Here is a 25,437-nt window from a genome sequence, read left to right on the forward strand (position 1 = left end):
TTGTAATTTTTTTTCATCTGGAACTCTGAAACATGGGAGAAGGATTCAGTGGCTTGATGGTGAAGCTCAACGGCAGTTTTACATTTTCTTGAATTTTCAGGTTTACAGCATCCAGAAATTGCTTGCTAACTGGAGAAGGGTTTGAAGTCTTCCAGATTAATTGATGGCAAACTATGATATTTAACATGTTTCTGCTTTGAGCACTTCAGCATGCTGGTCCTAGCTGCTGCTTCGCTTACAGTGGGAATAGTGCAATAATAGTAAATACTACTTAGTATCTTTTGATTGGGCTCATTTGTTGCCTGTTGAGTTTTGCTTGTCCCTGAGAATACAGATTACTAGATTTATGAACCATTTGCAGTTTATTCATTTTTTAAAAAAAGTACACCTCACTTTCTAGAGCCAAGTTAATGATTTCTCAGCTTCAAACTTTGGAGGCTGTAGCTGACACTGGCCTCTTTGGGTTCAGAGATAACAGAGATAACTTTTCAACTTTGATTTCATTTCCTTCTAAGTTTATACCCTCCACCTGTTTCTCAGACTCAGTAGTAGGCATTATGGTAAATGCAGGATTTTCTCTCGCAAGCACAGTTTCATGGAGGTGTGGGGAGGAGAGTGTTAATCTGGATCAGAATCACAGGGCTGGCCCAACCATCAAGTAGAGTGAATTACTTCTTCAGACAGCAGATACTGGGAGGTGGCAGCAGCAAAAGTAGTCAATCCTAATCCCTCTCAGCTATTTTGCTGGATACAGCAAAATACTACTAAGCAGAAAATACTATTCTATAGCTTAAAGTAAATTTCTGGTCCAGAACACACTGCAGAAATAATCTAGCTTGAGACTGCTTTAGCTGCCCTGGCTCAAGGGTAGGGAATTCTGGGGACTGTAGTTTTGTGAGACATTAAACCTTCTCTATCAGAGAGCTCTAGTGCTACAATAAACTACAATTCCCAGATTCCCTAGCACTGAGCTAGGGTGGTTAAGTGGTCTCAACCCGGATTATTTCTATTAGCAGTCCAGTTGTTTTCTGTACAGAGACTTGGCTACATGATTTTGTTCGTTTCCTTCAGTTCAATCAGGAAAAAGTCTTGGACTGACCTTGCAGAGATGCAGTATGTAAAAGCAGTTCTCCTTTTTACCCTTCCACCCACCTCACCTCTGCATCAGAAATCATCTCCTCGCCAGCTTCCTGAGTCTGCTGTTTGTTCAAAGGGGTCTGAACAATTTACAGCTTGAAATGTTACTTTTAAAAAGAAACTAGTTACATTATTCATTAATTTAATCACTTGATAGTTCATTACTTTCCTAGTTGCTTTTTTTTAAGGTTCAGGAGAGAGTATCATATATTAATTATGGCATCTATTCTTGGTCTACAATTAATATTGTTATTCCATAACAATATTTTCCCATTGCTTTTGGATTTCACACTGTAGTAAAGCTAAATTTAGTCTGTTTGTGTGCCATGGTGGTGTGACTAAAAGGAAATACCACTACTATCAAACTTTGTCTGGTCTGAAAAGAGTAGCTTACGTTATCAACAAAGAAATGTGCTTTGGTAGAAAGGAGCTGTGCAAATATAAATACTTATTTACAAGAAATGAACATTGTGGGTAAAGTTCAGTGCTCAAACTTTCTGTGTTTGCTGCATGGGAACATGTGCTAAGAAAGACTTCTGAAATTTCCTGGCCATGCTGGCTATGGATGATACCAAGTTGGGGAAGATTTAGAAAGCTTGTTGGGGCAATTAGCTTACACTTTGTAAATCACTTAGAGACCGATTAGTTAGTATGAAGCAGTATAGAAATGTAGCTTCTATTGCTATTGCTAAAGAAACTGTCCATTGTATCTGAGATACTGGTGGAACAGACTGGTGGGCCCTAATAGGAAGACTTGACTAAGTGCAGATGAGCAATACATCTAGGATCTGTTTCTCAGAGGAGCCAACCTCTTTTTTAAAAATGAAAAAGAAAAAAGGAGCAAGGAAAGAAGCCTTTTTTTGTGTTTTGTCTGCATGTCCAGATAATCTTAACTCATTGTCTCAGATTTCAAAACTAGAAACCTTTATCTGAAAAAAAATTCTCACATATTGACCTATGAAAATATGTTTGGGGTTTTTTGCATGTCCACATACAGATACATATTGCCTTTCAGTGTTGTGAGTTCACTCCCCTTTTCCCCTCTGCAGCAACAGCAGGAGATGCTGGCAGCAAAGCGTCAACAAGAATTGGAGCAGCAACGTAAGCGAGAACAACAGCGGCAGGAAGAGCTGGAGAAGCAGCGTCTGGAGCAGCAGCTACTTATCTTGCGCAACAAGGAGAAAAGCAAAGAGAGTAATACCTTTTCCTTCCATTGTAGTTGTTAAATTTTTATATCCTTTCTTGAGAAATGAGATGGAGTAGGCTGGAATGTGACACTTTTCCATCCCAAAAGATAAGACCAAAAGCAGCATACAGTAGCACACAGTAAAATAAAGTAATAACAGTGATCATGATGATATTAAATTAAATACAGTTAAAGTACCCTCAACCAGCCTAGGGAAACCATTTTAATACCATTTTAATCATCAATACCTTTCTAGTTTTAACTTCCACACCTCCATATCTCCTAGGAATTGTTCACTAGGCACATTTGTTATCACCTGCCTTGGAATTGTAGTTTCATAAAAGCACTGGGATTCTTTGTCTAGCTATCCTCAGGATCCTCTCAACTGCAGTGTCAAAGGTTCATTTATGAAGAGCTGCAGTAAATTTGTGTAGAGTTAACTTTCGTGCTGTAAATGTGTCTGCTATTAAATGTGTTTTAAAGATACTGCTTTGTCTGAGATACCATTTTAATAATGTAATTTGGATGCAAGTGGTTCATAAAAATTATGCCTGTCTTCAGATGGTGTTATAATTTCTACAACAATAAATAATTAAATAAAGCAGATAAGATGGAGTACAATAAAATTAAGATAGTGTTAAGGGAGAATGGTCTGGCGGAGAGGTTGTTTTTCCAATTCTGTGCTTAATTGAGGTCAAACGGATTAGAAACAGGAGAGTAGCTTGGAGGGTGGGAGGAAAGAGAATACATATTGCAGAATGCAATCCATGGACAGTACAGTGGACCCTTGTTATACACTGGTGTTTGGTTCCAAGTTCCCGCGTGGATAACAAAATCCGTGGATGCTCAAGTCCCATTAAATATAATGAAATAGCAAAATGGTGTCCCTTATAAAAAATGGAAAATCAAGGTTTGATATTTGAAATTTATACTCTTTTTTTAATATTTTCAAACCGTGCATGCTTGAACCTGTGTATAAAAAATCAGTGTATAAGAAGGGCCGACTGTATATGTATATGGCATACTTCTGGAGTTAAGAGAACCCTTTCACATGAGAAGACAGCACTTTCTTCTATTAGGTCAGCCTTTCTCCTAGCTCAGACATTATGGTCATGGTCCAATAAGTATAGTCCAGTTATTAGGCCTAGAACAATTTGTGTGGTCTCAGGGTTCTTCCTCAATTCTTTGATGTGTTGTAATGTGGCATTTCCAAAATTTGCTAAACTACAATTTCCCATTACATCAAACTGGGAAATGGTGGTTTAATCTCTGATTACAGATCAAGATGATAAGTCAGTATGATTTGTTAGCAATTAAACCACAGCTCAGTTTAATCAACTGTGGTACATTTTGCATCAAGATAGTTGTATTGGAATTGAACGTTCATGTTTTTAGTACCAGTGTTTTTCTGAATCTTCCCACAGGTGCCATTGCCAGCACTGAAGTGAAGCTGAAACTTCAGGAGTTCCTTCTCAGCAAGTCAAAAGAGCCGGCTTCAGCAGGTGGCTTGAACCATTCCCTCCCTCAGCACTCCAAATGCTGGTAGGTCTTGGCCTTTGTCTCTGTGCCATACATTGAAGCAGACATGATTTAGGATAGGGTAGTGCTGTCCAGATGTTTTAGACATTGACCAGTACTTCCAGTGGTCAGAATTATGGAAATTATAGTACAAACATCTGGAAGGGTCACATGCCTACTTCATGACAGGCTGTCACTTGATTTGGGTTGAGATATTGCTACAAATGTAACAGTCATAAGAAACACTGAGGAAAACATGCTAAAAGATAATGAATTCATGTTGTTATTGACTATATACCTTGAACAAAGCAGAACAGAACCAAGTGAGTGGTAGCTGTTCCTCTTTTGATAAAACCAGACTTTAAAAAATATTTTGTGCATGTATCCTCAAATACATGGGGAAGTAACCTCAATTCATAATAAAATGTTTCTTTTGTCATTCAAAGTGCTTCTTCAAATGTGTTAGTGTTATGCAAGAGATCCAAATCTCCCCATGTCTCTTTATTGGTCAAAATAGGATTTTGGCATGCCTGCCTTCATTCACATTCCATTCCAGGACATACTTGTTTGTGTGTATGTGCATGTGCTCATATAACCAAAGGCACATTATTCTATTTTGGGCAATGCAGAAATGCAGGGGAGCAGGAAGTGTGAGGCACCATGTACTTCCTATTCTGTCCACAACACTATTACACTGGAAGGCGCCAGTACATCCTCATTGTATATTTTGTAACACTATCAAACAACCAAGTAAATTTCTCAAGAGAACAAGTTAATTTCATGGCAGATGGGATAGCTTAGTTACTTCCTAACTATTCCATGTACTTCCAGGGCTCTCCTCCCCCACCAAAAGTCTGTAAATAGAAGTTTCTGTCTTGAATTACTGTTTTGTGGAGGGGAAAAAACACATTGATAGTACATTTGGTAGCTGTGGTGGGGGACTTTGAAACTTTCAGAGGAATGCACCAGTTAAGGCCAAAGGATTGGATATAAACTGCTAGTTTGAAGTAACATGTTGTGTTGTTGTGTGCCTTAATGTTATTTTTGACTAATGATGACTCTAAGGTGACCAGTTTTCCTGGCAAGATTTGTTCAGAAGGGTTTGCCTTTCCTTTGTCTGAGAGAATGTGGTTTGCCCAAGGTCATCTAGTGGCTTTTCATGTCCAAGTGGAGATTCAAGCCCTGGTCTACAGAATCATAATCCAACACTCAATCCACCGTACTGTGCTGACTCTCAAGGAGAAACATAGAGATGTGAAAAGGGAGATTGATTGATTGAAATCTGGGATTTGTTTTAGAATTAATTATCTGTCTTATTGGGAGGAAAACAAACCAGAAAGCTGGCTTGTTTTTGCCTGTCACAGTAAATAAGTTACTGACTTGAGGATCTGTAGCTTTTTTTACTGCTTTAATTGGAAGCAAATGAAGAGCTTTCACTAGTATGCTGTATGAAGTTCATAAGCCAGGGTTCTACATCCCTGTTGTGTGCCTTCAAGTAGTTTCGGACTTAATAGTGAAACTAAGGTGACCCTATCATGGGGTTTTCTTGGCAAGTTTTGTTTAGAGGAGGTTTGCCATTGCCTTCACCTGAGGCTGAGAGCATGCAACCTGCCCAAGGTCACCCAGTGGGCTTCATGGCCGAGCAGGAATTGAATCCTGGTCTCCATGGTTGATCCCTGACTTACTATGATATTGAACTGTGCTATTAAAATCAGTGGAACCAAAATGAGTGAGTTTGTCTCCAACGTTGTCAAAAATACAAGCCTGAACATTTTATAAAAATGAATCTTTAGACTAGCTTTTAACAAAAATGCTAAGAAAGTTTGGTGCAGTTTTCATCCGCTGTGGTACAAAGTGTTAACAGTCTAGAGCGGTAGTTTAAACAAAAACAGAGGCTTCTGTCCTGCAGTCTCTCTGGCGCAAACATGGCATTCTACAGGGGTCAAGATGACATCATTTTCCTTTTGCAGCTCTTCAGTATTTTTTCACCATGTCTCCCATTCTTTCTTTTACTAGGAAAAAAATCTGTTAAGGGGGTAAAGGTGGAAGATAGCCATAATGCCTTTCAATTTGCTAGTACTGATAGCCTTCCATCTATAAGCATCCCTACAGTACTACAAGAATTAAAATGTTGACCTAGAACTTGGGAGACCCAGCTTCTTGTGCATATGAAGACATTAAACTGAGTGGTCACTTACTGAGTGACCAGTCATTCTTCCTTAGCCTGATCTACCTTACAGGGTTATTCTGAACATAAACTGGGGATAAAGAGACCCATGTAAACCACCTTGAGGTCATTGGTGGAAAGATGGGATATAAATGTAATAAATAAAAACTTTTTTTTCTCCTTCAGTTAAGGAGGATTTTTTGTTTTGTGCTTTATTTGTGGGGTTGTTTTGGCTGCAGCAGAATGAATATGCAACAAACAAAACTCAAAATGTGGTTGAATGTGGAGTTTCTTTGTCTTTCAGGCTGCAGTAAACGTGAGCACGAATGTGGGTTAACAGGATTGGGGGACATGACCCAGAAGGTGATGAGGGCCAGATAAGAATATCCTCTGTGAATCGTTGGGAAGTGAGGAAGGTGGAGGGCAGGGATAATGGTCCATCTGGGATCTGTTCTAAGCTGCTAAATGGATTACAGCTCTAAGCACCAAGGCCCAGGAAATTCAGTAGGTAATCAAGAGGGAGAGGCTGCAGGTAGAACGAGTCGAAGGCCAAACAGGGGTTACAAGAAGCATTTGGGTAGGAATGGATGGCCATGGTAGCTGGGGAATTTGGGGAGATATAATCTAAAAATAGATATTTTACTCAAATTCAGTCTTACATTTTTCAGGGTTGGATCTAGACGCTGTTGTCATTAGTTGCTCCCATAAGTCACATTTGTGACAGTGATGATCCATAGTTATGAAGTACCAGCAGTGTGATATATTTTTGCAGAATATTCAGTCTTTTGAGAAGTTTGGAGTCAAATGCAGCTCTCTCATTTAGGGCTCATTGATTTCAGTTGCCCAGGTCAGTATCATGATACGACAGGGTTATAGAGGAATCCTGATTTATAAAGTATAATGCTCTCCACTTGTTCCCACTTGCAATAAGATAGCTAAATAAACTATGACCCTATAGTCTGTAGTTCATTTATGTCACATGTAAAAACAGCAGGGAACCAGCTTTCTGGCTTGTTTCCCTCCCAACATGCCAGAGAATTAACTCTAACACAAACCCTGGATTATTTCTCTGTCTTGTCAGGCAGCACCAAGCCAGAAATCTGAGTCCTGCTGGGTTTATACATTGCAGTAAAGCAAATCGTGAATGTAGTTTATTTGTGCTTTCCTGCTGCAAGCAGAAAGGATTTGACAGTTTATACCCCAGATCCTGAATTCTTGTGATGTCTAACACAGCCACCATATCTACACTATGTGTGACAAGTTCCAGATTCTGTCCAAAGTCTTCAGTGGTAGGGAATGCCAATAGCATAGAAAATGTAGTGTCTGTGTCTGTGTGTGTTTAGGGGAGTTGTTATTTATTGGGCTTTTTTGGGGTGGGGTGGTTGGTTCGTTGGTTGCATCGCTTGTGAGCATTTTCATAAGGGTGAATAGAAAAGTAGTAAAACCAAGATTTTAGAGAGAGAAAGCAAGTAGAATTTTAAGATTTGCATTGCTGATAGAACAAGAGATGATTCACAGAGGTAGGATATAAACGTGTTGCCTCCTTCTTAAGTTTTGGCTTTTTACCACTGAGAAGCTATACAGTGGGCCCTCCACATTCACTGGAGTTAGGGCACAGGATCCCTGTGAAAGTGGAAAAACTGCAAATAAAAAACACTATTTGTTTTACCTGAGAGAACACCTCTCTAGGAATCTCTTGGTCCTCCAGCACTACTTCTAGTGGACGTTGACCATAGAGTATCATTGGAGGATCTACAAATGCCTAGAGAAGTATTATTTCTAGAAAACTCTAAGTTCTTTAGTGCAACATCTAGTGGACTTTAACCACAGAGTCACACTGGAGGATCTAGAGACTCCTAGAGAGAACATACTAATCAAATCCTTGATTAATCAAATTCACAAATATCAAAGCTGCAAATGTAGAGGGCCAATGGTATTTGTCCTTTAAATGTATTACAGTTTTTAAAAAGCAAGTTATGGGAAGTCAACAACTTGATTGAGAATGATGACAGGAGCCTGACAGTATTTTAGGAATGCTGTGTGTGTGTGCACGCTCACATTAGTCTACATCAAAGGTGAACATGTGTGCAGGGACTAAGGACCATTTTCAGGCCTTTACACCTGTGCATGGACTGTGAGCCACTGTTTTCATGGAACAAGCAGTGACTTCCACCACTTACAAATACTGTTCACTTGATTGGGATGGGCAAATCAGTGATTAAAAAAAAAAGGGTACCTCCTAGAGACCTCTGGAAGTGTTCTTGGTTCCCCCCAACTCATCTTTTGAGTGGGTGTTGCCCATGCATGAAAACTCACTGGGCCCACATGATTCTGATTCCTGTTCTACATCTTGATAATCTGGTGATGTTCTTCTTCTTTCCTTGTTTCTCCAGGGGGGCTCACCATACCTCATTGGACCAGAGTTCCCCTCCCCAGACAGGAAGCCCGGGAACACCACCTTCTTGCAAACTACCTTTACTCGGCACTTATGATAGTAGAGATGACTTTCCACTCCGGAAAACTGGTAAGCAGACATACACTACTTCTGATATAAAAGGCAAAAGTAAAGGTTTCCCCTTTGACATGATTGTCTAGTCATGTCTGACTGTAGGGGGCAGTGCTCATCTCCATCAGTAAGCCAAGGGAGCTAGTGTTGTCAAGGATGACACCGTGGTGATGTGGGTAACATGACTAAATGCTGAGGCACATGGAATGCTGCTGCCTTCCCACCAAAGCGATACCTATTTATCGCCTTGCACTTTTACATGCTTTTGAACTGCTAGCCATGAGTCCCTGTGCTGGGAGGAAGGCGGGATATAAATAATAATAATAATAGGTTGGCATAAACTGGGACTAGTGACGGGTGCTCACTGGGTCATATGGTGCTTGGGTCTCAAACTGCTGATCTGCTGATCTTGCAGTCATTAGAGCCAGCATCTTAACTGCTAAGCCACTACGTCCCTAATATACAATAAAAATGGGGAGAGATTGATGGGTGGTGATGAAATTTCAGCCCTTTCTAGGAAGGGGCCTTCTGGCTTTCATTATTTTAAAAATCCAGCTCTGTGTTTGTGTGTGTGTGAAAGAGAGAGAGAGTTAAATCGAAGAGCTATGAATATAGATTTGTAGAATCATAGAGTTGAAAGAGACCACAAGGGTCAGCCATGTAGGAATACCCAATCGAAGCACTCCCAACAGATGGCCATTCAGCCTCTGTTTAAAAACTTCCAAGAAAAGAGACTCCACCATATTCTGCGGCAGCATGTTCCACTGTCTTAATAGCTCTTACTATCAGGAACTTAATAATAATAATAATAATAATAATAATAATAATAATAATAATATAATGTATTTATGGCCTGCCTTTTCCCAAAGGAATCAAGGCGGGTTACAAGAAGAAAAAAAAGAAAAAGCAGTAAAATATAATATATAATAAAACATATAAAACATATAACTACTCTAACCCACATCCCAGTCATAAAAAACAGAACAATATGAAATAACTTACAATATTGGCTAAAAGTGTAAGCTAAAATTAAGGTAGAAAATTAGAGCGAGAACATCTGTGTTCACGGGGTAGACAGGGGCTTTCCGTATCAAAACAGTAAGACAAATAAAGTGATTAGGTGGAATCTCTTTTCTTGTAGTATGAATCACATATGCAGTAGGGGCACTCAATAAACCATGGATAACCAAGATACGCTTTGCAAAAGACCAAGTATCGCTTGCAAAAAAAAATTACTCTGGGTAGAAATTAATTATAATAAACATACTAAACTTACTTGTGAAGTCAATTCTTTCCTAGAGCTCTTGTTCAGCTAGGATTTGCAAGACCTCCTGTGCAGGCAGGCTTTACAAACAACCTATTTTTAGATGCAGTCAGAGCTCTCTTGCAAGAAAGCAGCTGTTTGGGTGCTAATTATGTAACAGCTCAGCTGGTCTTTGCAAGAGCTTCTCTGTAGACAAACTGCAAGAAAAAAAAAAAACACAACCCAGCTGCTATGTGAAAGCAAAGCTCCTTACAAACTATTTCTCCATCTAGCCTAGCATTGTCTAATTGGACTGACAGCTGGTCCCCTAGGTCTGATGCAAAGAGAGAGAGAGAGATCTTTGTCATCACCTGCTAACTGATCTTTTTAAAATGGAGATGCCAAGTTTGGAACCTGGAACTTTCTACATGCAAAGTGTGTTGTCTGCCACTGCACTATAGGTATGCCCTGGACTGCTAGGCTAGACAAAGGGTGGAGAACCTGTGGCCCTCAAGGTGATGTTGGACTTGTCACCCATGTCCACAGACAATGTTGATTAGGGATTATGGGGTTTACGGGGGTTGGAGCCACCAACATTTCAAGGGCTATAAACTCCCCACCTGTTGACTAGAGCACCTCTACTCAAAGTGATGGTCTGTAGACCAGTGCTTATCTGCAAGACACTGGCTAGTGGTCAGTGTGGTTAGATTCCAGGAAAGACCAAAGCAGTTGTCATCATTGGTTACAAATCTGGTACCTGTGCCTGATCTGAGGGGGAAATGTTACCCATCCTGCACATCAGATAGTCTGAGAAGCATTGGATCAGGGGAAGGTGGGTCTTACAGTAAATTCCATGGCTGAGTAGTGATTTGAACAAAAATTAAAACCCAGCACTTGGTCTACTTCACCACTGTGCAGTGCTGAATACCTTTGAGTTAGTGTTACCTGTCTGAAGTCTCTGAAGAATCTATACTTATGATTCCTGTTTTAAGGTGCTCTTCTTCAAATGATAATATAACTGAGCTCTGCAAGTGGAGGCACAGTTGCTTCCCCAGACATCTCACTGCTTTATTTATACCACCTGGCCAGCAGTCTCACAAGTCTATCCCCCTCTTCCCATTTCCCTTCTCTTTCCAGCCTCGGAACCCAACTTAAAAGTGCGTTCACGGTTAAAACAGAAGGTTGCGGAGCGACGGAGCAGCCCACTGCTGAGGAGGAAAGATGGGACTGTCATCAGCACCTTCAAAAAACGTGCAATCGAAATCACAGGTGAGAAAACCTGGGGAAATTGGTCTTGGCGGGAAGCATTTGGCTTTGGGAACTGGTGAACATAGGGTGAACTAAAACCCATTTGTCCTCATGTCCCCTACCACCCTTGCATTTTCACTATCTCAGCAAATGGGGAGTTGGACTCAAGATTGGGGGTTGCTCTTGCTCCCATAGGCAGGAATAAGTAACAAAAGACCTGGTTTACATATGGGGGAGCAATTCCCCCCCCCCCCGAAAACCAGTCTTGTTCCTGCCTATGCTTCTTCTTCATCGACCTTTGGATTTAAACCACTGATAGCTGCAACGATTCTCTTGCCTCCCCATTCCCTTCTTTCCCTTCCCTACTCCTCCTCCTTTATAAAGAAAAGAAAAGATTAGCCTTTCTCTCCTTCCCACATTCTTCTGTTTTGCGGGAGCTGGGATCAGACATGTCAAGAGAAGTAGAGGAGGCAGAGCCAATCAGTGAACTGTTCCCCTTCCCAGCTGCAATTGCTCACCTTCCCACCATATGCACTTGGTGGGATTTAAATTGCTGATAGCTGCAATGAGCAAGGGAGATGGAGGAGGAAGTGAGTGTGCAGCCAGGAAAGAGTTTCACCTCAATGTTGCTGCTGATGCCCAGCACCACTGCCCAGCCCATTTTGGGCTATGGGCCATGGAGGTGCCATGGAACCAAGAGGCCAGACCAGAGGTCATGAGTACAGAGTCCCTGAGTCTGCACTTTGCTGTAGGCCCTGCTTGCCATTGCAGCCCTCACCTGGCCCGTGGAAAATAGGGTCCAGAGAAACTGAAGCACAACATCAACTGGCTGGAGCTCTGGGAAGTCAGACTTTCGCTGCTTGCCTTCTATGAACCTGGTCCGGGGCATTTCCAGTCTCTCTCTTTACTCTCTCTCTCTCTCTCTCTCTCTCTCTCTCTTCTCACACACACACACACAGGGCTTTTGTATTCTAAGGAGGAGTACATTGCAGTTATATACTATCTCAAATTTTCTGATGTCTGAATCAAGAAGCTGTGGCCTAAATTGTAGCTTGAAACAAACTGGGTTTTATCTTGGTTTGTTCTGTATAATCCTAATTCCTAGGGCGGTCATGGGAGGCTCTGGTTAGTTTATAAGCAGTAGACTTCAACTAACCAGTGCTCCCTGTGACTTAGAAATTGTAAAAATGATAAGGAATTATAAGAAGGACTTATAAGATGTGTAAAGGAAGAGGAAAGAAGGTCTGAATAATATTTTGAGTAAAATCATTTGGGTTGTTGATATGACCATGTAACTATCAAAACAAGCAACATCCATTTATAGATTCCTAAAACCCATGCTGATCTGAGGGGAGGGAGTCAAGAGCAGATTAGAACAGCAAACAAATGTCTAAATAAAGAATGCAGCCAAACATTTTCCCCTCCAGTTCCTTCAAATGTGCTAGTGGCAAATTAAGAAATTAATCCAGACAGTTGTAATCTGATTGATGGCCATTTTATTTGGGATGTGGTGGGGGCAGGGATGACCTGGTATATAATCCAGAAACATCTGCTGCTTCTGAAAGAATTTTTATTTTAGTTGGCAAAAGGGAACAGCAGCAGGCTGCCAGTCTGCTGTTACATAAGTACATGAGTTTTCAGTGGGTTGAGGCTCCTTCTTGGGGACTACAGTTTTTATGTGTACCTCTTTTAAAATATTAATAGAGGATGTAAACACAGAAGTAGGAGAGAAAAAAGTAAGCAAGTTTTAAATATATTTGCTGCTCAAAATGTAGACTTCCTCAAGAAATTAAAGCTTCAGAACAAATTTTGGAGTTTTGTCAAAAAAGGAAAAAAAAACACCAAAGCTGTTGTGTGGAGAGACCCATGCTCCCCATATTCTCCCCCTTCTCTGTTCTCCAGATTCTAGAAAGAATGAAGTGTAAATTTGGTAATTTAAATATAAGCAATTTCTTCCATGATACTGCTAGTAAATTCTGCAGTTCCTGGGAAGCTCATCAAAAATTCCAGGAGAGATCCAATACAGTGTAGTGGTTAGAGTTTGAGGCTGGGTCTTGGGAGTTACAAGTTTGGGGCTCCGCTGGCCTATGAAAGTCACTGGGTAAATATGGGTCAGTTACTCTCTGTTGGGCCAAACAATTTCCTACAGTTCTTGTACGGTTAAAGTGTGGGGTGGGAGATAGAAGAGTACCATCCACACTGCCTTGAGCTCACTGGAAGAAAGATGAGATATAAATGTAACTAAGAAACACTGTGACTTTCCAGATGTTGCTAGGTTATCCTCCTTGCCCATTGGCCATTCTGGCTGAGGCTGATGGAAACTGTAGTCCAACAATATTTGGAGTCTAACAGCATTTGGTTACTGTACCCCTTCTGTACAGAACCCTGAATCTGGTGGAGTGAAAGGAAGTACAGTATAAGCATTTCATTATTGCAAATGAAATAAATAAAAATGAGAATTGATCTTACTGGAAAATACCTTTCCTACCTCTGCTAACCATTCCTACCCATGTGTCTCCATTGGTAAACATTGCATGTGATTTAGTGCTTGATTGCACTTCATATAAGCGGAGTGCTTTTAGAATTCCAGGATGATTCAGAATCTTTTGTAACAACATGCAGTGGTACCTTGGTAGAAATGTTGATGTGAAACAATTCCCAGCTATCAGGAAGAAGAACTAGGACATACTGCGCATGGATTTCTGCTACCTTTCTTTCACTGCATAAATTATTGTTGGGTTATTAGTTTTGGTTCCTTAATATAGATTTTCACTTGAACCCCTGGGATCTATCAGTCACAGTTAGGTTTACAATAGTGGCTCAGGATGACAGACAGAATTGTCGAACCAGGTGCCTGTGAGCATATGCTCAACCTAGTGATTTGTTGTCTGTACCAGACCTGGAGCTTGTTCACAAAACATTCCATTCACAGAATTTACTGCTGTTTGCCCATAAGGATTCTTGCTTAATTTTGGAGGAGAAGAACACTTTTGTTATCACTGTTTCTTTAAAAAAAAAAACTCATTGGGAATCATAAAGCTGTAATTATTTACTAATAAATAATCTGGGTGTCTAGGAGAAGATTCTGATTTATATTCTGACCATCCCTGATTTAGCATAATCTACAGCGGGGGTTTTTTCTCCAGGAGAGCATAAGATATGGAAGAAATGGGTGGAATTGACTGAAGGTTTATATGAACAGTGGAACTGGGGTGGGCAAATTAAAGGAAAGGACAAAGCAATAGCTTCTCTCTGGTTTTTGAGATTGCATGTTTTCAGAAATGTTCTTTGAGGACTTGAAGCTTGATGCAGCTTCAGCTTGGAAGCTGTAATTCTTAACAACCTAAACTAGCATGTCAATGTATACATTTGATTAACTTGGGAGCAATTTCTTTTCTCTTCACTCCCCACCCCTCTGCAGTGTCTTCAATGTGCAACAGTGCCCCTGGGTCTGGCCCTAGCTCCCCAAACAGCTCCAACAGCGCCATCACAGAAAATGGGCTCACAGGCTCAGTGCCTAATATCCATACTGAGGTAAGGCTCATGAAACAACTTGGCCAAGCCAGTGACGGCTGTGCCTTTCCCCTTGTCTCTACTCCCAGTGCTATTTCCCCCTCCTATGCTTCTTTCCCCCACCCCCGTCCCCTGCCATGAATGTAGAATTTATGTCTTTGGGGTATTTGATTTACAGGGAGAAGATTTGAATTCAAATCTCTGCACATACATGATGCTCAGTGGTTGAATCTGGGCCTTTTCACTGTGTCTCCTGAAAGCTTACCTCACAGGGTTATGGTGAGGATAAAAATGAGATAAGCCTGCTATGTATTCAGCCCCAAATGTCTTGGAGGAAGCGTGGAACATAAATATAATCAGTCTCTTAGAAATCCAAAGAGGCTTGTTTTCTGTTGGACTTGCTCTGAGTTTTCTGCCAGTGTTGCTCTAGTCTCTGTCTCATTCATTTAATTGCTGACAGCTCCTTAGAAAGCCAGGGACCACTACCCTGATCTTTCCCTGTTCTAGAGGGGAGTCAGGTTTGAAAGGATCACTTGCCGAGGCAGCAGGAAACTTCCCAGGAGCCATCCGGATCCATAAGCCTCCTGTAGCAGACCATCACATGCCTACAGGGGCTTTAAATTTTATCAAGAGATGATCTGTCTATGACAATGGGAGAGTAGAAAGTTCCTTCATTTCCAAATCATAATCCCATCCTGTACATAAAACAAGGTCTAGAGTATGACAAGCAGTGTGAGTGGAACAGATACTACTCGGGACAGACCCGTGATTGTCATGGCAGACATGAAGTCCTGAGCCACTCTTGATAGGGCAGCCTTGGCATGAGTGTTGAAGTACTCCAGCATCAAAAGCTTTGAGGACTCTAATACCACCCCCAAAACTACCTTGGCTAGGTCAGGCAGGGAGACTGTTGAGCAATAGGGTAGGCAGTATACCAACAGAATCCCAAATCTGTCCCAGGAACCCACCTTCAAATAAACACACTCAAACTCTCTAGACTGTGGGATAGGACACCTGACTGGGGGATATTATTCTGATAGACCACTGTGGGCAGAGTTGAAAGAGATTTACCTCTCTTCCCCCTCCCTGCCTCATCCAGCCACATTATGTGCCGGGTATATAATTAAGTTTAAGGGATGGTTGTATTGCAAATGGTTTGCAAATGGATGGAAACAGAGGTGCAGCAACACAAAATAGAAACTGCTTAGACTCACTTTTGCTGGTTGCTGAGGAATGACTCATAAAAGGAGAGGGGTCCCTTGGTGAGTTGTGATTTTTCAAGTTTATTTTTAGCTGTGTTTCTGAAGATGCAGAGTTTTTTTTCTTCTCCATTTAAGATGTTGCCATTTAAAACAAAACAAAACACCAGATACTTTAAAAGAAAAGAGCCACAGACAAACTTAGGCAGTCACTGGCCTGTAATAGAAGCTCTTTTCAAACATTACACCAAACTATTATTTGAGAGAAGAACACAATTTAATTCAAACATTGACATACAACAGAAAAAGCATACCTCAGGAATTTTACTTTTTTGGAAAACAGTTGCCCATATCTTCCAACCAAAATAGCTATGACTATGCTGTCTGAAAGATTCTGGGTGCTACAATCCAAATAACCCAATTTTCCCAAGCTTTGGGGATAATAGTAGATTAAAACCATTTGTTTCCTTTTGTTTTCTTCTTTGTCTTCAGGTTTATAAGTTTAGAAAAACAGAAGTCTGGTCTGGTAGCTTGTTGAGGCTGGGTGATGGCTTGAAATGTGGTATGTCAGTTCAGACCACAGTGTCAAAAAGTTATGTTTGGACAGTGTGACTGCTGGTAGATTATGGAAGCTGTAGTTCAAAAAGTAACTTTTCCTAACTTCTTTGATTCAGCCACTTCGCTAGTTACTCATGTTTCCTTTAATTTCTTCACATCATTCTAAGCCATAATTAGATAGCATATAAAATCACTTCAAACAGGTTGTATGTTTTGATGGGCCATATAGTTACAAGCCATGGTTTCTGAGTTCACATCACTCTTCTAACCATAGTTTGAGTTGATGTCTCAATGAAGCCACTTATTAATTGTACAGAACAAAATATTGTTCATATTTGGATGAAATTTTCTTCTCTTTTATTCATTGTAGGTTTTTAGTGCGTTGACACAGGAGTGGAGATGGGTTTTTTTATGTCAATGGAGGAATTTTCTTGGTAGAAATTTCTGAAGAGCTGTACGAGGCACCTTGGTATCTGCAGGGGATCCATTCCAGACCCCCTTGTGGATACCAAAATCTGTGGGACCTCAAGTCCTATTGTCCTCAATAGTGGTGCGTGCACACGGCCATGCAACCACTAGGAACAAGGGAGGTTGTCCCTAATGGTTGTGCGGCCATGTGAACATGCCACCATTTGGGACAAGAGGAGGCTTGCACAATTAGGCAGGGGTAGACTCTACACAACAACATATTCTGAGCTTCTTCTGAACCTATTTCAGTTTATTTTTCATCCTGGTCTGTCCCTGGCATGTCACACTAATGTTTTTAGTTAGACTCTGAACTTGTCCTGGGAGCCATATACAAGTATAAAATTGGAGTAAGGGGGCATACCAGCAGTGTGCAGTGTGCATGTGGATGTGGATGTTTCACTGACAAAAAATGATTATTGTTTTGGACACATGGATCAATATAAGCAGCAACCCCTCCATTAAAAAAAAAATCCCCCATGCATGCACATGTGCACTTTTCCAGGAAATATTTTTATTTCTGTTAATACCGTGGTCCCTCCACATTCACTGGGAGTAGGGGTGAAAACTTCCTGTGAGTGTGGAAATCCCACAAATAAAAAACCATTATTCTTTTTACCTAGGAGAACACCTCTCTAGGAATCTCCAGGTCCTCCAGTGCAACTCTATGATCAATGTCTGCCAGGCATTGATCATAGAATCATGCTGGAGGACCTACAAATGCCTAAAGAAGTGTTTTCTCTAGGAACTTTTAAGTTGTCCTACACAACTTCTGGTCAATGCCTGGCAGAATAGCATTGGAGGACCTAGCAATTCCTAGAGGGAACATATTACTCAAAGCCACAAAAGTCAAAGCTGCAAATGTGGAGGGCCAAGTGTATTTACAGATATTCCTATGCTCAGATTCAAATATCTTGTCAAATGGTGTGCTTGTATTGTGCTTATTTATATTTTAAACATTGCTTTATCTCTCCCTTATTTGTGCATTCCTCTGCATTATCTCTGTTTTTTACACAGTATAATCCTACATTTGTCTACTTGGAAGTAACCCTCATTTACTTCAGTGGGACTCATTTCCAGGTTAATGCACTCTTGCCAACTCTCTTTTCACCTTTGCAATAAAAGGGTGGATGGGTGAAATTGGATTGTCTATCAGTGACCAAACAGGGTGAGGGAGCCTTTGAGATTCCCTGGTCCTTGCTCATCCCTATCAGCTATGGTGAAGACCTCTCAGTCCTTGCAAAATAAAAATGCTGCAGTGGAAAGCTTAGGGTCTTGACTTGCTGGACAGCAAAGGATTGCTCTCAAGCCTGCCAGCCTACAAAGCACCAGCATCTTTGTATTCTCCCCCCATTTTGTCCTTACTGAGGAACATACCCCCCACCCCGCACACCAGTCTGAAGCAAATATTATGGAGTGGTGCAATTGTGTACGTATGTCAGGGCTGGATAGAAAAAAAGTGAAACTTATGAAATAATAGCGAGAATATCAACATATCCCTTATTTGACCCCCATGGTGATGGCTCAAAACCAAGAATTAACCAAGGTGCAAATCATACATTAAAAGAGACAAACCCCCCCCCAAGGTTACAGGGGGGAAAGTTGGAAGAAAAGGTGATCCTTTATTCCCAAATTATCATCATCATCATCATCATCATTGTTATTATTATTATTATCATCATTTATATAGCGCTGTAGATTTGCACAGTGCTGTACATAAAAACAACAAATATAAAAGAGTCAACCTGCCTATGGCATATAATCTAAGAAATGATAGGATAATACAAATAAAATACATAGCAATACAGGAAATGGTTCAATAAAACAGGCAAATTCAACTTATGAGTGCAGAAAGAAATGAGAGTGTGACTAAGGAGTCTGCAAATGTTGTGTGTCAACACAGGATTAGAAAATATTCCAGACTCAGTGCTAGCATTAAGTTATCCATTTTATTTTTCTCCAACTCCTGTTCTTGCTTGCTTTCTTCCCTTTTCTCCTCCTCTTTCTCCCTCCCTTGTCACTCTTGCTCTTTCTCTTCTCCCCTCTCTGTTCCTTTCTTCCTCGTTTGTCTGTCCTATTCTTTTTCTCCCCTCTTTCTTTTCTCTCTCTCTTCTCTTCTTTCTTTAGTTCTCCTCTCTTCCTCTTCTTCACACTTTCTCCCCTCCCCCCTTTCTCTATTTTCCTATCTAGAGCCATCCACACACACACCCCTGTGGTAATTAAGTTTTTTAAAATTCCCATTATCATTTTCTCTGTCTTTAAATTAAATAAATTAGAATGCTCTGATAGCATGTGAGGAGGATAGAGTTGTCCTTTCCTGATCTGCTACTTCTACCCCCAAACCAACTCCACATCGCCTTTTTTATATATATATTTAAAAATCTCCCTTTTATGTGAATGCGAACCATATATCTAAATTGCTGGGCAAAGAGTGGGGCAGGAGGAAGCCAAGGACATGACAGTAGGATGCTGTGGATGCATGTGGTTAAATCTGTTACAGGTTCCCCATCCATGATTTAGACTGTTCCATGTTCTGAGCTGTTTAAGTTGATTCATGTATGGTCCATATTTGCACATACATCTATTTCTGTTGAACAAGCTTTTAACAATAGAAAGATGTTAAGGTAAGGTAGAGTGCTGACTCTGTCTTTCCCAAAAGCCGTTCGTGATTCTATTCATAATCAGTTTCTTCATGATGACATTTTCAGAATACCTGATAAGAAATCTTCATGATTGCCTTGGACATCATAGGAGAAAAACTTTTATTTCTGGGTAGGCAGAGCAGGAGCCAGTGTGATGTTGTGGTTTGTGTGTTGGGTTAGGACTCTGAGAGACCAGGGTTCAAATGCCTACCTGGCCATGGAAACCTCACTGGGTGACCCTGGACTAGTTACACTCTCAGAGGAAGGCAAAGGCAACCCCTCCCTGAATAAATCTTGCCAACAAAACCCTGTGATAGGTTTGCTGTCTGAGATCGGAAAGGACTTGAAGGCACACAACAACAACAAGAGCAGAGAAACCAAGAATATCCGTTTCTGTTTTTCACTGTCTCTTATTATGTACCCTGCCGTTCTTCTAGTCTTGACATCTGCAAGACTGAGATGCCAACCAGAAGGGCATGTAATTACTTTCCATATGGCAGCTCCACCCTCCCTTCCCTCAGTCACAAGGATTTGTTGGGCTTCTTAAGGATGGTTCCCATTGTTAGAGGAGAAAATGCCACCTGCTGGCCTGTGCTCTCTTAAGACAATAGGAGGAACAATGGGGTTTTTGTCCTTAACCCCTTAACAACTCTTTTCTGCTTGAAAAACACCAGTTTATTCATTACCTGGATCTGCAGACATTTGAGAAATTTCACCAGGACTACAACTGTTTTCACCCTTCGGCATTGTCCTGATTGTGAACTGCACACACAGCAAACACACTTTGCCCACTCTTGCTTTACTGTAACAAGCTTTGCAATACAAGTGCATTTGTTGTAGCCCCCCCCCCCCCAGAAAAAGGTTTATGCCTAAGATAATACATTTTAAAAATGGATACATCAGCCAAGTGAAGAACTACGTTTGTAAGGCTAGATTGGTTCCTAGAACCTTCTGCCGGCCTGAGAGCAAGGAGACTCCGCCCTCCATAACTGCCATCCGCCGGCCTGAGAGCAAGGAGAGTCCGCCCTCCATAACTGCCATCCGCCGGCCTGAGAGGAAGGAGACTCCACCCTCCATAACTGCCATCCGCCGGCCTGAGAACCGGCCTGAGAGCAAGGAGACTCCGCCCTCCATAACTGCCATCCGCCGGCCTGAGAGGAAGGAGACTCCGCCCTCCATAACTGCCATCCGCCGGCCTGAGAGCAAGGAGACTCCGCCCTCCATAACTGCCATCCGCCGGCCTGAGAGCAAGGAGACTCCGCCCTCCATCACTGCCATCCGCCGGCCTGAGAGCAAGGAGACTCCGCCCTCCATCACTGCCATCCGCCGGCCTGAGAGCAAGGAGACTCCGCCCTCCATCACTGCCATCCGCCGGCCTGAGAGCAAGGAGACTCCGCCCTCCATCACTGCCATCCGCCGGCCTGAGAGCAAGGAGACTCCGCCCTCCATCACTGCCATCCGCCGGCCTGAGAGCAAGGAGACTCCGCCCTCCATCACTGCCATCCGCCGGCCTGAGAGCAAGGAGACTCCGCCCTCCATCACTGCCATCCGCCGGCCTGAGAGCAAGGAGACTCCGCCCTCCATCACTGCCATCCGCCGGCCTGAGAGCAAGGAGACTCCGCCCTCCATCACTGCCATCCGCCGGCCTGAGAGCAAGGAGACTCCGCCCTCCATCACTGCCATCCGCCGGCCTGAGAGCAAGGAGACTCCGCCCTCCATCACTGCCATCCGCCGGCCTGAGAGCAAGGAGACTCCGCCCTCCATAACTGCCATCCGCCGGCCTGTGCGGTTCTAAGGAGATACTGCTTTTTCCTAGTCTGAAATGGTTGCTCAGGAACTGCAATAGGCTATGAAAGAAATACAATCCAGAAACTAAGCTCTAGCGTTTTCAACAGTATCCCAGTATGTTATGGACAACATAATTGCCAGCTCAAATACTATTATGTTGTTGCTTGTGAGACATTAACTTGCACATCCATGCATTTATAATAATAATAATAAATATGTTTTATTTATAGACCGCTATTCCGCAATGATCATAGCGGTGTACAGTAAAAATTGCAATACAATACAAGGTGACAGTTAAAGGAGGGAGAAGTCTCGTCCTTCAGGCAGTCCCTGATGTTGCTGGGTCTGCCTGATCGCTCCCTCTGAGGCCAAGATGACAGTTGAAAGAGGGAGGAGCCTCTTCCTTCAGGCGGTCCCTGATGTTGCTGGGTCTGCCTGATGGCTCCCTCTGAGGCCAAGATGACAGTTGAAAGAGGGAGGGGCCTCTTCCTTCAGGCAGTCCCTGATCTTGCTGGGTTTGCCTGATCGCTCCCTCTTGAGGCCAAGATGACAGTTGAAAGAGGAAGGAGCCTTTTCCTTCAGGCAGTCCCTGATCTTGCTGGGTCTGCCTGATCGCTCCCTCTGAGGCCAAGATGACAGTTGAAAGAGGGAGGAGCCTCTTCCTTCAGGCAGTCCCTGATCTTGCTGGGTCTGCCTGATCGCTCCCTCTGAGGCCAAGATGACAGTTGAAAGAGGGAGGAGCCTCTTCGTTCAGGCAATCCCTGATGTTGCTGGGTCTGCCTGATTGCTCCCTCTGAGGCCAAGATGACAGTTAAGGAGGGAGGGGCCTCTTCCTTCAGGCAGTCCCTGATGTTGCTGGGTCTGCCTGATTGCTCCCTCTGAGGCCGAGATGACAGTTGGGGAGGGAGGGGCCTCTTCCTTCAGGCAGTCCCTGATGTTGCTGGGTCTGCCTGATTGCTCCCTCTGAGGCCGAGATGACAGTTGGGGAGGGAGGGGCCTCTTCCTTCAGGCAGTCCCTGATGTTGCTGGGTCTGCCTGATCGCTCCCTCTGTCAAATTTTTTGGTTGTTATTCTAAAAATATTTGAAGGGGGTTGGACTGGATGGCCCTTATGGTCTCTTCCAACTCTATGATTCTATTATTATATCTCCAAATTGAGAGCCAGCATGGTGTAGTATTTTGAATACTGGACTATGACTCTGGAGACCAGGGTTCAAATCCTGGCTCGGCTATGTAAGCCCCCTGGGTGAACTTGGGCAAGTTGCACAAACTTTCAGCCTCTGAGGATGCCAATGACAAAAACCCCATGGAAGAAACTTGCCAAGAAAATTCCACAATAGGGTCGGGTTGCTTTAAGGTGGCCATAAGTCGGAAACAACTTGAAGACGGACAACAACAATCTTCAGACTTAGTAACTTTGCATATTCCTTAGTTAACTTTGACAGCCAATAGCTGCTGCTGCTGTTTATTATTTTTAGCTCACTTTTCTGAATAGTCAGTGCTGCTGAATCTCACAATTTTATATAACACTAAGAATCTGTCATAATGCATATGCAATCCCTGCCACTGTTCTTTTGGGGCAATAAAGTGTTGTGATCATTGTGGTTTTGGACATTAATAAAAGCTAGCACAAACATTAGTCTTAAGTATTTTCTTTAAAAATCTTACTAATTGCCCCCAGTATTCATTAACATTATCTCTTGGCCTCCTCACAACTAGCAATGCTTAAACCACAGGCAAGGAATGGGCAGCAGTCCAGATGCGGTTGACCTGCAACTCACATCATCCTGCACTCCAACAACATCCAGAGAGCCAGTCATTCCTCAACCTTGGTTTAAAATATCCTTTTGCTCTTAATGTGAAGTTATGATGCACCTGAATAAGAGCATCTTCAGTTCCCAGAGTTTGCTAGCCAGCATGGCCAGTTACAATGCAGAAAAAGCAACTTTCCCTAGCTCTTGTCTTGAATCCATCATTGCATGTTGGACATGAATATTTTAGCATCTTGGCCTTGTATCTTAGCTAACTGGTGCTTTTTGCTCTCTTTAGCAGTAAAGATCATAAGCATCACTTCTCTCCCTCAGCATCTAATTCCACTTGGCTGCATCAGAGGGAAAGGTGACGCAGCAAAGCCCCCTCCATCAGCTTGGCTGGGACCAGCTGCCACTTGGCTCCTCCCTTCCCATAACTGTCTGTTGCAGTGAGCATCCCACCAGGGCATTATGTAACTTCATTATGTAACACTATGAAATAGTTAGTGAATTTGAATTTTCCCTTGTTTTCCTCTTCCTGCCATTATTCTGTTTTCCTTTTGCATCATGCTTTTCACAGATTGTAAACCATTTTTGTAATCTGTCAAATGCTTGGAATAGTGGTGCAGTGCATTAACAATATAATCTATGTGACAGCCTCTGGACTGGTTTCACATATTTTGCTGCCTGAGAAGGGTCAGCAGTTGGCATCCCTGCCCATTAGTTTATTTATATTTTGCCATTAGTATAAACAGCACTTTACCACCCCCCTTGTATGGATAGTGTCCATAATGACTAATCATGTTTTCTCACAAGAGGCTGTTGATACCTGTTGTTGGATAGGCTTGGACATAATTAACTAATGCTAATATCAGCCTTCTCTGGCCTGGTTGGACTATGATTCCCATCATCCCCAGCCAGCATGATAATTGTTACTCCTCTGTTTGCCCCTGTTACTTAACAGGTGAGAGCTTTTCCAGGTAGTCAAAGGGTCATGGAGCTCAGACCTTGCTGGGGATATAGTAGAGCCCTTGTAGCCTGCTGTGGCAAATGTGCCAGGCATGAGATAGATTTAGTTGTTCCTAGTGGCTTTGAACCTGATGGTGGTGGTGGTGGAATCATCCACAGCACTGTCTAATCTGGTTGTGCAACTTCAGCAGATATATCTTGAGACTGTAGACAAAATATTTGAAGGGGTTAAACTGCCCATTTGTGTCTTTGACCATTGATAATAAGAGCTAACCGAAGGGGCTGTTTTTTTTTGGGGGGGTGGTGGTATCATGTTGCATCTAGTACTTATAAAAACAAATGGGCAGTTTTACCCCTTTGTGTAGGCTGCCTTGGAGTGTGGTGGAGTCTCCTTCATTGGAGGTTTTTAACCGAGGCTGGAGAGCCATCTTTTGGGAGTGGTCTGATTTTATATTTCTGCATGGCAGAGTGTTAGACTTGATGGCCCTTGAGATCTCGTCCAACTCTGATTCTATGATTCTGTGATAAATCCTTTTAATAAATAAAATGTGGAGGAGCACACCTCTGAGACTTTTTAAAGCATTAGTGGTCATCTGCCAGATCATATGAGCAACTGACATCCCCTCCTGGCTCTGACAAGTGAATGGGGTGATAACAATGATTTCCAGTTTTATTGTTTGCTAGAAATTAGACAGTGGAACACAGATGGGCAAAATGTCACCTGCCAGATGTTGTTGGACTGTAGCTATCATGACAGCATCAAGTGGGTCACACTTTGCTTATCCTGATACAGAGATAGAGCTTCATTCCTGTAGTTGAAATGGTAGCATTTTAATGCAAAATTTGTACATTTCTACTTAAAAGTTTCAAGTTGCATTTCAACTGTCTGCAGATCTTTTGGTAAAGTTCAGCGTCTTTTCAAAGTTGAACCTATGCAGTCAGAAGTAGGCACCACTGACTTCACTAAAAGTCTTCTTCCTCAGAGGTCTTTAAACAGAGGCTGGATGGCCACCTGTCGGGGATGCTTTGATTTAGATTTCCTGCATGGCAGGGGATTGGACTGGATGGCTCTCATGGTCTCTTCCAACTCTATGATTCTATGAAAACGTACTCCATTTTGATATGCCTAGGACTGCAGTTGTGTTGATCTAATAAATTCTGTATTGTGCTGTGTATATTGCAGCTCTTTGATGTATTTGTACTTTCCTCAGGAGGTCCTGTGCTTCAAAACTTATCACTTCTCTGCTGTTGTCTGCATAGTAGTCAACCCCAAATTATTTGTCCCCATCAGGACCTTTTCCCAGTATATCAAGTTCTAACTTCTCTGCCACTTTTTTGCGTGTGATATATTTTCCAGAGCTGTGTTCTTTATTATAAAGGTATCACCAAAAATACTTGCATTTTCTATTATAAAACTTTGACACTCAAATGCTGAGCAAATTATCTGCTGGGAAGAGAGCAATATTATTTTGAGTCTTGATTTTTTGAACAAATGCTTGATTCTTCAACATTTAGAAAACACCTAAAATTTACTATGGCGTGTTACAC

At 42.1% G+C, this 25,437-nt stretch overlaps 1 protein-coding gene across 8 annotated transcripts in view; it reads left to right on the forward strand.

Annotated features, from left to right (window-relative positions):
• HDAC5 (histone deacetylase 5) overlaps positions 1 to 25,437 on the forward strand; it is a 131,800-nt gene that overhangs the window by 71,268 nt on the left and 35,095 nt on the right. For all 8 annotated transcript variants that reach the window (XM_089531630.1, XM_089531635.1, XM_089531631.1 and 5 more), the window contains 5 exons: positions 2,187 to 2,331; positions 3,748 to 3,865; positions 8,402 to 8,532; positions 10,895 to 11,026; positions 14,427 to 14,539. In XM_089531630.1, coding sequence (XP_089387756.1) covers positions 2,187 to 2,331; positions 3,748 to 3,865; positions 8,402 to 8,532; positions 10,895 to 11,026; positions 14,427 to 14,539 — 639 coding nt within the window. The remainder of the gene's footprint in view (positions 1 to 2,186; positions 2,332 to 3,747; positions 3,866 to 8,401; positions 8,533 to 10,894; positions 11,027 to 14,426; positions 14,540 to 25,437) is intronic.

The sequence above is a fragment of the Sceloporus occidentalis genome, unplaced genomic scaffold, assembly GCF_023333645.1.
Source record: "Sceloporus occidentalis isolate IW3139 unplaced genomic scaffold, rSceOcc1.0.p SCAF_7, whole genome shotgun sequence".
NCBI classification, from domain to species: Eukaryota; Metazoa; Chordata; class Lepidosauria; order Squamata; family Phrynosomatidae; genus Sceloporus; species Sceloporus occidentalis.